Source organism: Bos grunniens, chromosome 19 (genome assembly GCF_055505025.1).
Source record: "Bos grunniens cultivar Pamir isolate PY7600 chromosome 19, Bosgru_T2T1.0, whole genome shotgun sequence".
Lineage (NCBI taxonomy): Eukaryota > Metazoa > Chordata > Mammalia > Artiodactyla > Bovidae > Bos > Bos grunniens.
Genome location: NC_141183.1, coordinates 9,293,628 through 9,305,963, shown reverse-complemented (window position 1 = coordinate 9,305,963; position 12,336 = coordinate 9,293,628). Strand labels below are relative to the sequence as shown.

The window sequence follows — 12,336 nt, the reverse complement described above, 5'->3', positions numbered from 1 at the left end:
AAGAAACGCAAAAAAGCAAAATGGTTGTCTGAGGAGGCCTTACAAATCGCTGAGAAAAGAAGAGGAGCTAAAGGCAAGGGAAAAAAGGAAAGATTATACCCATTTGAATGCAGAGTTCCAAAGAATAGCAAGGAGAGGTGAAAGCCTTCCCCAGCAATCAATGCAAAGAAATAGAGGAAAACAATAGAATGGGAAAGACTAGAAATCTCGAGAAAATTAGAGATACCAAGGGAACATTTCATGCAAAGATGGGTACAATAAAGGACAGAAACAGTATGGACTCAACAGAAGCAGAAGATATGAAGAAGGGGTGGCAAGAATACACAGAAGAACTATATAAAAAAGATCTTCATGACCCAGATAACCACAATGGTGTGACCACTCACCTAAAGCCAGACATCCTGGAGTCTGAACTCAAGTGGGCCTTAGGAAGCGTCACTATGAACAAAGCTAGTGGAGGTGATGGAATTCCAGTTGAGCTATTCCAAATCCTGAAAGATGATGCTGTGAAAGTGCTGCACTCAATATGCCAGCAAATTTGGAAAACTCAGCAGTGGCCACAAGACTAGAAAAGGTCAGTTTTCATTCTAATCCCAAAGAAAGGCAATGCCAAAGTGTGCTCAAACTACCACACAACTGCACTCATCTTACACACTAGCAAAGTAATGCTCAAAATTCTCCAAGCCAGGCTCCAACAGCACATGAACTGTGAACTTCCAGATGTTCAAGCTGGATTTAGAAAAGGTAGAAGAACCAGAGATCAAATTGCCAACATCCGCTGGAGTACAGGAAAAGCAAGAGAGTTCCAGAAAAACATCTACTTCTGCTTTATTAATTATGCCAAAGCCTTTGACTGTGTGGAACACAACAAACTGTGGAAAATTCTGAAAGAGATGGGAACACCAGACCACCTGACCTGCCTCCTGAGAAACCTGTATGCAGGCAAGAGGCAACAGTTAGAAGAACTGGACATGGAACAACAGACTGGTTCCAAATTGGGAAAGGAGTACAATAAGGCTGTATGTTATCACCCTGCTTATTTAACTTCTATGCAGAGTACATCATGCGAATGCTAGGCTGGATGAAGCACAAGCTGGAAGCAAGATTTCCGGGAGAAATATCAATAACCTTAGATATGCAGATGACACCATCCTTATGGCAGAAAGGGAAGAACTACTAAAGAGCCTTTTGATGAAAGTGAAAGATGAGAGTAAAAAAGTTGGATTACCATTCAACATTCAGAAAACTAAGATCATGTCATCCGGCCCATCGCTTCATGGCAAATAGATGAGGAAACAATGGAAACAGTGAGAGATTTTATTTTGGGGGGCTCCAAAACACAGAAGAACTGTACAAAAAAGATCTTCACAACCCAGATAATCACGATGGTGTGATCAGTCACCTAGAGCCAGACATCCTGGAATGTGAAGTCAAGTGGGCCTTAGAAAGCATCACTATGAACAAAGCTAGTGGAGGTGATGGAATTCCAGTTGAGCTATTCCAAATCCTGAAAGATGATGCTGTGAAAGTGCTGCACTCAATATGCCAGCAAATTTGGAAAACTCAGCAGTGGCCACAGGACTGGAAAAGGTCAGTTTTCATTCCAATCCCAAAGAAAGGCAATGCCAAAGAATGCTCAAACTACCGTACAATTGCACTCATCTCACACGCTAGCAAAGTAATGCTCAAAATTCTCCAAGCCAGGCTTCAGCAATATGTGAACCGTGAACTTCCTGATGTTCAAGCTGGTTTTAGAAAAGGCAGAGGAACCAGAGATCAAATTGCCAACATCCGCTGGATCATAGAAAAAGCAAGAGAGTTCCAGAAAAACATCTATTTCTGCTTTATTGACTATGCCAAAGCCTTTGACTGTGTGGATCACAATAAACTATGGAAAATTCTGAAAGAGATGGGAATACCAGACCACTTGATCTGCCTCTTGAAAATTTGTATGCAGGTGGGGAAGCAACAGTTAGAACAGGACATGGAACAACAGACTGGTTCCAAATAGGAAAAGGAGTTCATCAAGGCTGTATATTGTCACCCTGTTTATTTAACCTATATGCAGAGTACATCATGAGAAACGCTGGAATGGAAGAAACACAAGCTGGAATCAAGATTGCCGGGAGAAATATCAATAACCTCAGATATGCAGATGACACCACCCTTATGGCAGAAAGTGAAGAGGAACTCAAAAGCCTCTTGATGAAAGTGAAAGTGGAGAGCGAAAAAGTTGGCTTAAAGCTCAACATTCAGAAAACGAAGATCATGGCATTCGGTCCCATCATTTCATGGGAAATAGATGGGGAAACAGTGGAAACAGTGTCAGACTTTATTTTTCTGGGCTCCAAAATCACTATAGATGGTGACTGCAGCCATGAAATTAAAAGACGCTTACTCCTTGGAAGGAAAGTTATGACCAACCTAGATAGCATATTCAAAAGCAGAGACATTACTTTGCCCACAAAGGTTCGTCTAGTCAAGGCTATGGTTTTTCCTGTGGTCATGTATGGATGTGAGAGTTGGACTGTGAAGAAGGCTGAGCGCCGAAGAATTGATGCTTTTGAAGTGTGGTGTTGGAGAAGACTCTTGAGAGTCCCTTGGACTGCAAGGAGATCCAACCAGTCCATTCTGAAGGAGATCAGCCCTGGGATTTCTTTGGAAGGAATGATGCTAAAGCTGAAACTCCAGTACTTTGGCTACCTCATGCGAAGAGTTGACTCCTTGGAAGACTCTGATGCTGGGAGGGATTGGGGGCAAGAGGAGAAGGGGACGACAGAGGATGAGATGGCTGGATGGCATCACTGACTTGATGGACATGAGTCTGAGTGAACTCCTGGAGTTGGTGATGGACAGGGAGGCCTGGTGTGCTGCGATTCATGGGGTCGCAAAGAGTCGGACACGACTGAGCAACTGATCTGATCTGATCTGATCTGAAAATCACTGCAGATGGTGACTACAGCCATGAAATTAAAAGACGCTTGCTCCTTAAAAGAAAATCTATGACCAACCTAGTCAGCATATTAAAAAGCAGAGACATTACTTTGCCAACAATGGTCCATCTAGTAAATGCTATGGTTTTTCCAGTGGTCATGTATGGACTTGAGAGTTGGACTATAAAGAAAACTGAGCACCGAAGAATTGATGCTTTTGAACTGTGGTTTTGGAGAAGACTCTTGAGAGTCCCTTGGACCACAAGGAGATCAAACCAGTCTATCCTAAAGGAAATCAGTCCTGAATATTCATTGGAAGGGCTGATGCTGAAGCTGAAACTCCAACACTTTGGCTACCTGATGTGAAAGGCTGACTCACTGGAAAAGACCCTGATGTTGGGAAAGATTGAAGGCAGGAGGAGAAGGGGACGACAGAGGATAAGATGGTTGGATGGCATCACTGACTCAATGGATATGAGTTTGAGCAAGCTTTGGGAATTGGTGATGAACAGGGAAGCCTGGCATGCTGCAGTCATTGGAGTCGCAAAGAGTCGGATATGACTGAGCAACTGAACTGAACTGATAATATAGGTACGTGTATAACATATAAAAAGTTCTCTGAAAATGTTTAAAATAAATCAAAACTTAAAAGAGGTTAAGTTTCAGTTATTGAGAAAGTTAAGTCAAACATGATGCTAAGTAGCGGAGGCACTGCTCTACTAACACTGCTGTTTATGCCATGTGCAATGTCAGAGAGCATGGCACTTACTAATTGACATGGTCCCGTTTGAGCTAATTATCAAAATAAATCAACTCAAACTTCTACTGTGCTAACTGACTCACTGTATTATATCACCTTATTTATAAGTGTAGCCTCTCGCATAAGAGTATTCAACTCCTGGCCTCACTCAAATTGTTAAACTCTTTCCTACATCCCAGTAACGTGGCCCTGGCCCTCCTGGGCGCTGCTGTGTGGTGGCAGCAGCGTTCTCTGACTCCTGGCGACTCTGTAGTGGGGGCCACCACATCTGGCCAGGTCGGAGACCTGCCTCTGGAAGCAGAGGCAGGACTGACCCCGCCCTGCTACTCAGGAGCTCTGAGCATCCGTTTCCTGATACAGGACTGTTCTGGAGCACCGTAGGTACTGACATACAGTCAATGCTGGGTGAAATGTCTGCTGTGTGCCCTTCCTGGATGCTGCAAGTTCAGGAAGATTCTGGGCACATCAGCCCTGCCACTGACCAGTTATACGGTTTTGGGGACACTGGGCAAACTCTCAGAGCTTCAGTTTACTCGTATGGACATGGCAGACAGCACCGACCACGACTGGAACTAATTCACAGGCAGGGTGCGTCTCAAAGCCGTTGCTGGTGAGGGTGCTGGTCTCAGGCCTCCGAGGAGCTGGGGGCGTGAGAGGGCCTAAGGCCAACGCGGGTCTGCCCCTTTGGCTACAGACTCCAGAGCAGGGGAAAGACAGGAAAATGCAGACGGTTATCAAGGCAGGTCTGTGCTCTGTGTGGGCACCCGTACTACTCATACAGTGCATTTCAACACTCGACCAGGCCAAGCTTGTGTTATCTGACACACAGGTCCTGCTGGAAACTCAGAACCACCACCTCACAGGCAGTCTATTTGTTAATTTTTTTAGGCAGTTAATTTTGAGTGGAACCAGTAATAATGGAGATCATGAGAAAAACTTAGACCTTGGCGCTGCTCATATTTATTAATGAATTACCTAGCAGCACTGTTATTTATAATTCAAAAAAGCATTTTCCCCCCTGTTGTTTAGAAGGATATTAATAATCATTATGTTCTGTTCTGAGGCTGGTTATAGTTAGTACAGTTACTGACAAATTGTACCCAAAGGGGCAGTATTTTAGAGAGGATAAAAGGAGAAGATAAAAACCCAGTAGGGTTTGGAGTCAGCAATGAAAATACTCATCAGAACAGTAATAGAAAATACTAACTCTTGTGTATAGTGGCGGGACAGTGTAATTCATGATCACTGTACAACATAAGCAATCTGTTACTATTTCAAGAGAAAACAATCGCAGTGACAGGGGCAACAGAACAGTCGGCTGGCACTGAATCAAGGTGTAAAAGCTTCTCAAAATGTTAAAAAAAAAAGGAAATGGATAATTCAGAGCAATAATTTTGCACTTTTAAATGATAATGATAAGAAACCATTATTTCTTTTTCAAGATCATAATTTCAAAACAACCATGGACCGCACGCCTTTTGGGCCCTTCTGACCAGTGTTTTGTAAATTCACACAACCACTGAGAGCGTGAGAGACAAAACGTCCTTTTTGAAAACTATGCTGTCCTTAAACGTTCATTTACATGAAATCCATCTCTTACCATGGCTCTGCGGTGAGAGCTCCGAGGCAACCACGCTGGGGTCAGACACCCAGGCTCCCTCGAGGCCTGTCCTCGCACTAAGTCGTGGCCAAGAGCAAGCCACGTCAAGTCACACTGTCGGCCACGGTTTCTTCATTGTCAACTAACACCTGCCCTGTTCGATCATGAAGTTCAAATGAGATGATGTAAACTCTACGTGGAAAACTACAAATGCCAGGCAAAAGTGGAGCGCGTGTCTGCGCCTACAGTTACACATGACAGTCCAACAGAAACAACAACTTACAGTTAACCACAGCCAAGCTCTAGGGAGCACAAGCTCCGTGCCCGGCACTGAGCCCTAGCCATGTGGATCTCAGGACAGCTCTGCGAGGTGTGAACACTCACCCCTTGCCCTTCTTGTGGTAAGTATGAGATACCTGAGGCTTAAAGACATGAAGTGCCTTGCCCCAAATTAGACACAGCTGGTGACTGTGAGTCCTGCGTGCGCTCCCCCGCACTGGACAGTCCCCAAGCACGTCAAGCACCAAGTGAGGAGGCTCCGAGAACGGCTTCCCTTCTGCCGGCCCACCAGCACGGGGCACAGACGCCCCGGGTACTGTGAGAGCCACAAGCGTTCCTGCTCACACCTGTCAGGACAACCGATGCCAATTCCGGGCTTGGAGAATAAAAAGGAAGCCTTTCACACATCAATAAGCAAAGAGAGACGAATACAGAAAGAATATATCTCTTTTTATTGTAATAGTTGGCAAAGAGAAAGTTGAAGCTTTAAAGAAATTCAGTATCCTTTCGTTGTTCTTACGCAAACTGGATCAACGTTATAGGTTTAATCCTTGATTGGGGGAAATCAAATCAAAAGGAAAATCATAAAGCATTGTTTAGAAAGCTAATATAATATATATATTTTTAAAATTCTTTAGTTTTAATTGGAGGATAGTTGCTTTACAATATTGTGTTGGTTCCTGCCATGACTCAGCCACAGTCACCCACAGGGAACGTAGTCACCCTAAGGGGACATGTGTATGTCCCCTCCCTCTTGAACTTCCCTCCCGTCTCCCACTCCATCCCACACCTCTAGGTTGTCACAGACCACCAGGTATCAAACAGCAAATTTCCAAATTTTACTTACGGTAATGTGTATATTTCAATGCTCAACATCTCATTATTAGGGAAATGCAAATCAAAACTACAAGGAGGCATCACCTCACACCCTTCAGAATGGTTATCATCAAAAAATCTACAAACAATAAAAGCTGGAGAAGGTATGGAGAAAAGGGAATCCTCTTGCACTGTTGGTGGGAATGCAAAATGATACAGCCACTATGGAGAACAGTACGGAGGAGAGTCCTTAAAAAAACTAGGAATAAAATTACCACATGATCCAACCCCACTACGGGGCATATACCCTTAGGAAGCCATAACTGCAAAAGACACATGTGTCCCAACATAACATTAGGCATTTTAGATTAAGCATATGCTAACTAAATGCAGATGTAAAACCAGTGATAAGTGAGGAATTTCACAGTGAATTGCAAAAAACAGATTCAAAGGCAGGGTTAGATTCTTTGTGTTTAACCACCAATTTTTTAAAAAGTCATCATCATAAACTTTGGGATTGACATAGAATATACCCCCCAAAATAAAGTAAACTCACCTTTGGTTTTTTGATCAGCAGCCTGGAAAAAAAAAAAAAAATCAAACTCTTTAGGAATACTGTGTAGAATGTACACATTCACTGAAAGTGTATAAGCAGACTTTAATATTAGAAACTTTAGAAACAAGTTTTTGCCCAATTACTTTATTAAAGTTTATTACTGGGAAAAAATTTATTACTAAGAAAAAATAATTGTCTACACGCTATTTTTTGCCAATATTGACCCAAAGGCAAAACAATCTATCTGGAAGCTCATTTAAGCTCTATATTTTAATACAGACTAAAACATAAACAGTTTTAACTATAAGATACATTAAATCAGGCAAGAACAAAGTAAACAGTGTAATTTGTACATTAAATGCCCTAAAATTCAAGCCTGATGGTAAGAATTACAGCAGGACTTTAAATTGTAATATTTACTATAGAAGCCGTAAAAGAACACTTGCCAAAGCTGCAAATATTGTTTCTAGCTTTTCTAACAAAATCAGTTAAATGGGCCTTGCACATGGTTGTTTTGGACAGTTCAGTTTAAATAAAATAGCATGGAGATTCTTTACTACCAGTGACTAAAAGTAAGCTCAACATCCTTCAAAACACAGCTCTAATACTTCTTTTAAAGACATTTTGTGGTTGTCACCCTTTATCTATGTCACCAGCACTCTAGAGAGAGCGTGCTGCTGCTGCTGCTGCTGCTAAGTCGCGTCAGTCGTGTCCAACCCTGTGCGACCCCAGAGACGGCAGCCCACCAGGCTCCTCTGTCCCTGGGATTCTCCAGGCAAGAATACTGGAGTGGGTTGCCAGTTCCTTCTCCATAGATTGAGCATACCGAATTTCAAAAGCATTAACCTGAACCTCTGTCATGTAATGGCTATGATAACGCAGTGAGACACAGAGTGGCTAGAAAACAATGGAGTAGGAACTCCAGCCAAACCTTTTTCTGAGCACCTTCCTTCTTTTTCTTTTCTTCCTGCTTTTTCTTTTTCTTTTCTTCCATCAAATGTTCCTCTTTTTGTGTTTCTTGTTCTTTCTCCCTATTAAAAATAAAGAAAAGTGGTATTAGCCTAATGTCCATTTAAAATCAATGATTTAAAATGAAAAAAACAAAACAAAACATTAGCTGCCAAAAGTTGCAAGTCAAGCAAAGTTCCACGCATGGTACGAAGAAGGATATTTTGAGGAGAGGCGTTAGACATGGCCGGTCACCCCCCGCCCCCTCCAGGGATCCACTTCTCTGTAGGTGCCAGAGCACACTGCCACTGGTGGCAGCCATTCACTCGGCCCACATCTGCTGAACACCAACCTTCTAGCAGGCAGTGCACCAGGCATTAGAAGACAAGATGGAGAAAAAGACATAGTCCCTACAGTCCAGCTCCAGACCAGTATTTCTGTCTCAGGGACCACCATCATCACACTTTCCAGATTAAAATTGCAGACTCCTGGGTCCCACTCTAGAACAACCAAGTCAGAGTCTTTGGAGGCGATTCTTAGGCACACCTGTTTGTTCGACAAACCAATTGTTTTTTAAACAGAGCTCCCTACACAGCATGGGGAGCTGCTGGAAGGGTACATTGAACACAGGACCGAGCAACTCCCGAAGAGTAGGCGGCTTATGAGCTACAGCTTAACGTCACAGAAGTGTCTTGGCTGGCACAGGGTGGGCTGTTGTCGGTTATCAACTCACCGCCTGTCAGCTCCAGATTCACCCTCCAGCACACGCCATGCAATGATGGATGTGTTCCCTTAAGCCCTTCTTCCCTGTGAGCGCCATGCAGAAGTTTCCCAGTGCAGGACCCCAGAAGGACCTGCAGGAGCCAGGGGCTGGCCTGCTGTGAGGTCAGCATGTGGCTCGGAGGACCCCTGGGGAAGACTCTGGCCACGGAGCGAGAAGGGGCAGCCTCCTAGCAACCCTGCAGCTCTGGCGTGATCCAGGGTCGGCTTCCAGTGACCCTGTCAGCACACACCCTGCAGGCCTCCTGCTGCTTGCCACGCTCCCACTCCAGTCTCTATGGTCTTCTCCCCATGATGCGGCCGTGGCCTTCCTGATGGGGATGCCACGTGCTCTGTGCCCACGGCACTGACCCTGCCCTTTGCGCACCGGCATGCCCGGCCATCAGCAGCAGCTCACACCGGGAAGGCTGCCACCAGGGGCCCCTACTCCTGTGTACCCGTGTGATGGGCTACTGGTGGCGGCTCTCCCCAGCTGGAGGAGCACTTCCTGTGACCACCAACTGCCCACTGGCTGACCTGGGCGATGCGGGGAGCCGCTCTGCCACCCAGGGGGCTGCACTACTGCTTCTTCAGGGGGGTGTGAGCCCCAGCCTCGGGGAGGACCCCCTCCAATTGGGCCTTCCTCAGGCTCTCTCCCTTAGCCCTAGCTAAGCACATGGTCTTCTAGAGTTCCTCTCTTACCACAGTTTAATTGGGCTTCCCCTAGTGGCTCAGTGGTAAGGATTCTGCCTGCAATGCAGGAGCAGCAGGAGACATGGGTTCAATTCCTGGGTCGGGAAGATTCCCTGGAGGTAGGACATGGCAACCCACTCCAGTATTCTTGCCTGGAGAATTCCGTGGACAGAGGAGCCTGGTGGGCTACAGTCTATGGGGCTGCAAAGAGTTGGACATGACTGAAGAGACTTAGCATGCACAATTTAATTATTCTTATAATAGACATTCCCTGTTGATATTGCCATGCAGTCTCTGCCTCCTCAGTGGGCCCGGACTGACACAGGTGGGAAGGAGGACTTAACAGAATAAGAAGGAACAACACACACAAAAGCCTCAGTACAACAGCGCTATCCACCCAGCACTGTTGTTTAATTTCTTAATTTTGAAGTTTGTTTTTAACTTGTAAAAGTGCTTACGACTACTGCACGCATAGGGGATCTCAACCTAGTGTCAGTCTGTATATATCTGAGTAACATCATAAGGAAAATAATTTAAATCAGCTTGATGGAGGGGGCACCTAAGAGACTGTCCTTGTTGGGCTCAGTTGTGTTCAACTGTTCGTGATGCCACAGACTGCAGCCCACCAGTCTCCTTTGTCCACGGGATTTCCTGAGCAAGAATACTGGATCCTGCATTTTTAAGCCACCAGGAAAGCCCACCTAAGAGATTACTCTTCCTTTAAAACAGTGGTTCTTGGCCTCTCATCAGAACCACCCAGGAAGCGGACTTCCCTGGTGGTCCAGTGGTTAAGAACCTGCCTCCTTAAGGCAAGGGCTGTGGGTTCGATCCCTGGTGGGGAAGGGGAAGTAAGATCCCACCTGCTATGGGGCAACTAAGCCTATGAGCTAATGAAAACCCAGGGCAGCAAAAAAAAAAAAAAAAAAAGAGCAACTTTTTTCACAGAACGACCCCCCTTCCTCCACAAACTTCCAATGCCGAGGCTGCAACTGTTTTCAGTGAGATCAGGGAACAGAACTCAGACATCAGGAGTTTTATTTAAAAGCTTCCAGATGACTCCAATGTCCAGCCAAGGTTGAGAAACAACTTTTAGAAGGAGGTTAGTACAGTTCTCAAGCTTGGGAAACGTTCATTATCTAAGGTAATACCTTCTAGGAATCTTTTCATGTTAAAAGGTGCAGAGACACTAAGAAATCTGTGTTTAAATATTCTTTCAAAGCACAGTCAAGCTCCGCGAATGATGCACTGGTGCTGGAATCACCACGCAGTTGCCACATGTCTAGGGAGAAAGGGAACAAATAAAAACTAGGAATGCCATGACTGCTGAAGGAAAGTTATATGGCTCAAAATAGCCAGGAGTTAAAACTCCCCTCCAGGTCCTCCCCACCATTCTATGCAAAACAAAGAACTCTCTCACCCGAAGGGGGAAAAAAAAGAAAAGGACATTAAGGTTGATTAAGCCCAGCTCCCAGCCAGTCCAGCCTCTGGCCGATCTCCAGGATTCCTTGTCCCAGCCGCTTAAGAGATAACTACTCCGAAAAACCTTGGAGAAGAACAGGCCCCCTGAAGACAGCAGCTTTCCACATATATGCCTATATATACTACTCTTCTCTTGGGCTAGTGCAGCAGCTTGCTAATCTGGCTGCTGCCCCTTCCCGCCTCATTAAAGGTGATCTGTTCCTGGAAAGTGCCGGTCTTGGTCTTGTTCCGAACCTCGCCTTCTCTAACTCCCTTACCCTACAGCTGCCCCACTTGTGCATGCTTTCTTAATCTACAGCACAATGAAAGCCTTCAATTATCTTCTGATATCAAATTTAATAAGGTAGGCAAGTAGAGCTACCTTTTAAAAAAAGGTATTCTATAGAAGATGGAATAAAAATGATTTTTACTTAATTTTATTACTCTGAAAGTTATATTAATTAGAACCACCTATTCCCCTAGCAGTACAGTTTAGGGGCTTCCCCTGTGGCTCAGCTGGTAAAGAATCTACCTGCAATTCGGGAGACCTGGGTTTGATCCCTGGGTTGGGAAGATTCCCTGGAGACAGGAAAGGCTACCCACTCCAGTATTTTTGCCTGGAGAATTCCATGGACTATACAGTCGCAGAGTTGGACAGGACTGAGCGACTTTCACTTTCATAGTATTGAAATAAAATGCTGGAAATAAACATCTCATGTAGCCCTGAGATACCTTACACTTTCCTGCCTGAGGTCATGTTTCTATGACTAAAGCATGATTCAAATGTTTGAACTTTAAGAAAATTTCATCTAATATTCCACCTAACTAGCACTACTTTCTTCTATCTCCTGGTATACAATTTATGCCATTTTTCATTTATAATTTTTTTTAACAGCATTGAATCTCACTTTTATTTATAAAGTAATACATGCTCATGAGAAAGCATAAAGAGTACAAAAGATATGTAGCAAAAAGAGATTCTTCCTTCTCCAGGGTTCACAGGCTCTCTCCATGGAGATAATACACACTAAGAACATTCTCGATGTGACTGTATAGTCGTGTACCTTTAAAAATGCCTGCATTCTTGTATCTTGACTTATCAATTTGAGATGTTAACAGTTTGCTGCTGCTGCTGCTGCTAAGTCACTTCAGTCATGTCCAACTCTGCGCGACCCCACAGACACAGCCCACTAGGCTCCTCTGTCCCTGGGATTCTCTAGGCAAGAACACTGGAGTGGGTTGCCATTTCCTTCTCCAATGCATGAAAGTGAAAAGTGAAAATGAAGTCGCTCAGTCGTGTCTGACTCTTCACTACCCCATGGTCTGCAGCCTACCAGGCTCCTCCATCCATGGGATTTTCCAGGCAAGAGTACCGAAGTGGGTTGCCATTGCCTTCTCCGATTAACAGTTTAATTTCTACAATGACGGAGGTGGATGTGGTTCTTCAGTACCCCAGTCTTCCACCCTATCACCTGTTGTTCAGTCGCTCGGTCGTGTCCGACTCTTTGTGACCCCATGGACTGCAGCACGCCAG

At 44.7% G+C, this 12,336-nt stretch overlaps 1 protein-coding gene across 12 annotated transcripts in view; it reads right to left on the bottom strand.

Annotated features, from left to right (window-relative positions):
• TNRC6C (trinucleotide repeat containing adaptor 6C) overlaps positions 1-12,336 on the bottom strand; it is a 115,243-nt gene that overhangs the window by 68,004 nt on the left and 34,903 nt on the right. For 11 of the 12 annotated variants that reach the window (XR_015147234.1, XR_015147235.1, XR_015147237.1 and 8 more), the window contains exons 2-3: positions 7,876-7,975; positions 6,945-6,966 (exon numbers count right to left, since the gene is read on the bottom strand). Coding sequence is in view for 8 of the 12 variants with exons in the window: in XM_086356332.1 (XP_086212458.1) it covers positions 6,945-6,966; positions 7,876-7,938 (85 nt within the window). In the remaining 4 variants the exon portion in view is untranslated. Of the gene's footprint in view, positions 1-6,944; positions 6,967-7,875; positions 7,976-10,492; positions 12,002-12,336 lie in introns of those variants that run through there. The other variant, XM_086356333.1, reaches the window with a different exon arrangement.